This window comes from Nelumbo lutea, chromosome 8 (genome assembly GCF_056320005.1).
Source record: "Nelumbo lutea isolate HS-2025 chromosome 8, American lotus-T2T, whole genome shotgun sequence".
Taxonomy (NCBI): Eukaryota; Viridiplantae; Streptophyta; class Magnoliopsida; order Proteales; family Nelumbonaceae; genus Nelumbo; species Nelumbo lutea.
The window spans coordinates 44,153,579-44,157,544 of NC_142691.1; the positions used below are offsets into that span (position 1 = coordinate 44,153,579).

At 36.4% G+C, this 3,966-nt stretch overlaps 1 protein-coding gene across 1 annotated transcript; it reads left to right on the forward strand.

Moving 5' to 3' along the window:
• Nucleotides 1-570: 570 nt before the first annotated feature.
• On the forward strand, nucleotides 571-2,826 carry LOC148843948 (F-box/LRR-repeat protein At3g48880-like). Its single transcript, XM_088956792.1, has 2 exons — nucleotides 571-1,148; nucleotides 2,005-2,826. Exons 1-2 carry the CDS (start codon nucleotides 697-699, stop codon nucleotides 2,495-2,497), a joined length of 945 nt encoding a protein of 314 aa, XP_088812918.1. The 5' UTR covers nucleotides 571-696; the 3' UTR covers nucleotides 2,498-2,826.
• The last annotated feature ends 1,140 nt before the right edge of the window (nucleotides 2,827-3,966 follow it).

Consider the following 3,966-nt stretch of genomic DNA (forward strand, 5'->3'; position numbering starts at 1 on the left):
CAATTATTTTTTATTCCATACATTTTTCTATATTTTTATTATCTTTTCCTGTAATTTTTGTACCTTTTTTACTTCTTTCTGTATTTTAATGATTTAAAAAATAACGAATTGAGTCGACTGGATTGGATCAAGGTGGGTTTTGATGCAATCCGACTCCTTTATTTTTCTCTTAATGGATTATTAAAGGGTTAGCGGGTTGAATGGATTGGGTTGAAGCTCAACCCATACCCGTTCAATTGTCACCTTCACTAGAATGAAAATTTTCCCCATCCCCAATTTAATAATTTTATTTATTTTATATAAATTTATTTTTTAAAAAAACACGAGGACAAATTTTATCATAAACAGAACTAGACGACTGCCTCCTAACGTGTGCAGAGCGTTCGGCGCTTTGGGAAATAAAACGTTTATGGAAAGTCGTCCGTAGAGTGCGCTAAAAAGAGATGGGCCCAAAGAGATTATTACTTCACCTGTAAGGAACTCATTTATTTTGTTTTACGCTTTACCTTAGACCGAAAGCATTATCCAGACCCTTCTTCTGCTTAATATATAAACGAGGAGAGAGATGTGCGGAGATAGGAAAGAATAATAATTCCATTGAAAGGGATGTGGATTCGAGTCCAGCGAACATAATTCCATCGAAAGAAGAGCAGTGGTCGAAGCAGGAGAAAGTGGAGTGAAGTGATCAAGTGAGAGATGGAAGAAATCCTTGGAAACACGAGAACTGTTGAAAAAGAAACCAACTGGGAGGAGAGAGAAAGAAAGACACAGAAAGGGATGGAAGAATCCCATGGAAAAGCTGTATTAATTGAAGAAGAAAGGAAATGGGAGGAGATGAATAAAGATTGTTTGGTTAAGGTGCTTGAGGTGGTGGGACTGGAATCACTTATCTTGGATGTGCCCTTCGTCTGCAAATCATGGTACAATGCCTCTCTTGATCCACGGTGCTGGAAGAATCTCACTTTTCCGAAACTCGGCGGTTGGCCATCAAGCCCTTTTATGGAGAGATACATGGATGAATACCATGCAGATAAATTCTCTGTAACTGGGTTCATTAAGTTTGTAGTCGACCGAAGCTGTAAATCTTCTGTCAAGCTTGTTCTTCCAGGTTGCTGTAGCTTGGAGGCCTTCGCTTACGTCTCCATTGAGTAAGATTTCTCTCTCTATGCATGCTAATCAGTTTCTCTTTTCATGTTAAGGTAGGTCTGGAGTCTGAACGATGGTCAGGGGCGGGTTAGGCTACAATTTTATAATCTCACTAACCGACGAGCGTTCAGAAATAATGGAGTTTTCTTTTTGCTTAGATGGATTAAATAAAGGGAAAATTTCCGACCACTTTGGTCTTAAAAGTTAAAAATGCATAATTTAGTATTTAAACTTTTCAAAATGGGACAATCTAGTACGTGATGAATTAATCAGCTTTTTAAATGGCATTTTAAAAAGATATAAATACCCTTTTAGTGCTATCTAATAGTCTCAAATCTTTGCTTCTTCTATTCAAATGTAACCCAACATTTTGAATATAAGAAACAAGAATTTGGGACGACTAATTTCTTGTTAATGTTTAGATAATTGATAAAGAAAATTAAATGATACTCTAAGAACATTTATGTCCTTTTCAATTGTCACTTAACGAAAATTTAATTATTGATTAAGGATTGTTATATTTTAAAATTTCCAATATTGAATTATCTCATTTTTAAAGTTGGGAGACCAAATTAGCACCGGGCAAATTACATGTACTAATCAAGAATTTTGGGCCCATTTGTCCAATGTTTCGAAATAGTGGATTTCACTTGTCAAGTTTTTCGAAATCTTGGGTCTATGGTTCATAAAGTTTGTAGGTGATTAGTGTGGGATTTTATAATTGGTTGCACAGCCCAATAAATGTTCATTTCATCTAATTTGGATTAGGACAACATCAAATGAGAAGGAGAGATGATTAAAATGCTAGAATAGGCTGTTTTTATTGTGTTATATACTGATCATAAATTTTTTTAATAGGTGCCCTTCTTTGCAAGTTATAGGACTTCCTTCTGAGTTGGTAGTCAGTGGAGAGAACCATATTTTAGAATTTGTAAGCAAATGGAGTGAATTGCGGTACTTGTACTTGGGAACTATACCAAATTGCTTCAAGGAAATTCTGACCCAAATTAGTCTTAACTGCAAGAACTTTTCTGGGCTTGGCACAAAAGGCTACATCGACAATGAAGCAGCCTTAGCGATTGCAACCCAGTTGCCCAAGATAAAGTATTTGCACCTGAAAAATTCTTCTCTGCCGCGTGAGAGTCTTGTAACGATACTGGAGGGATGCAAAGAGCTGGTGGAATTGGATGTGAGGAACTGCATCGGTTTTGAGGCTGATGATGAGGAGATATTGATGCTTGCTTCTCATATCAAGAGATTCAAGCCTGAGGGTTCAGAAATCTATGAAGACTGGTGGTTTGATGAGCATATTTCTTCTAGAGATGTGGACTCCGATGCTGGCTCTGATTGAATGACCTAAGAGTTTGGTGGATAGTTTGCTACTTTTTAGCGGTGGAAATTGGGTTGGTTGGATTGGGTTTAGTTTGGGTTGAATTTCAACCCAATTCATCTAACCTGTCAATCCATTAATGATCCAGTTACATAAAATTAAATGGATTAGGCTTAATCCAAACCCACTTTAACTTAATTCAGCCCGCCCAAACCATTAATCTTTTATTTATGTAATTAAAAACAAAAAACTAATTCCCTCTTCACAAATAAGCTGGTCATGTTATTTTTATACAAGTGGTGAATGTTCAAATCAATTATATGCATGTTATTTTTACATAGACAACGAAACCATTTGACTCTATTCGGATTTTGGGTTTGACTGAACCACTTAGGTTCAAACCGGTCAGACCAACTTGAACTATCTAATTGAATTGTCTTTGAGTTAATCATATCAAGAGTGGTTGAATCATTTAGATCTAGATCAATCCAGTTGGATCAAATCATATTGGTTTAGTCAATGGTGGATTGACTTGGACCAGCCCATATCAAGTTTGTGCACGGGTTTAGGATTGAATGATTGGCTCAAAGCGGGACAAGAGAAGTAAATCAGACCAGTCCTGTATTCGAGTCGGGATGTGTAGATACGGATCATATTGGACAATCCAGACTAGGAAAATCAAGTGGGGCGGATTATGAGTTGGGTCGGATCGGGATCCAAGCCGAATCACCCCACCTTGGACCTGCTTTGGATTTGGGACAACCAGAATCGGGTTGGGTTCGGACTAGTCTAATCAACCCAAACGCATTGAACCGAGGTGATTGGATTTATTCATATTTAAACCAAGTTGAGATGATCCAGACTCGGGTCAAGTTGATTTGGATGTCGATTTGGATGAAGTGTATTGATTCGAGACAAAACTAATTTTAATCAATAATTAATAAAAAATTAATGCATTAATTATAAATTATTTCATTCAAATGAAGAAAATTAAAAAGATGTATTTAGTGGTTAATGCAATTGTTGTCCACAACCCAAACCAGCCCATTTAAATTAACCCAATGGGTGATCAACCCATTTCCAACCCGCCAAGTAAATGAGCGGGCTGGGTAGGTTAGATAATGTGTGGGTTAATTGGGTAGGTTCAACGGGTTGGGTGAAAAATTTCCACCCCTAACTACTTTGTCTTAGGAAGAGGTTTTAGAATCTCTAAAAACTTCGGAAGTTCTATATATTCCTCTTGAACGGTAGAATGACTATTGTGGAGGGCGTTGATTAGTCATTTTGATTCTCCCATTGGATAAGCATTTGCTTTTAAGCTTTAGGTTACAAAAATTTTTGAATTAAAAAAAAAAAATAAGTTTTGTGACACATGGTAAGAGTTGCTTTTCGAGAACCTTAAAAAATGAAGTAATTGGGAGATTAAACAATGAAGGAAAAGTTTAAAAAAGCGATTAAAAAAACTAATTGAATTTCTTATTAATATTGGT

What these genes read in the sequence shown, in the direction of transcription:
- LOC148843948 (XM_088956792.1), top strand. Translation starts at nt 697, where the DNA reads ATGGAAGAAATCCTTGGAAACACGAGAACTGTTGAAAAAGAAACCAAC. An exon ending in TTCGCTTACGTCTCCATTGA is followed by an intron (nt 1,149 to 2,004) that starts GTAAGATTTCTC and finishes TTTTTTTAATAG; the next exon opens with GTGCCCTTCTTTGCAAGTTA.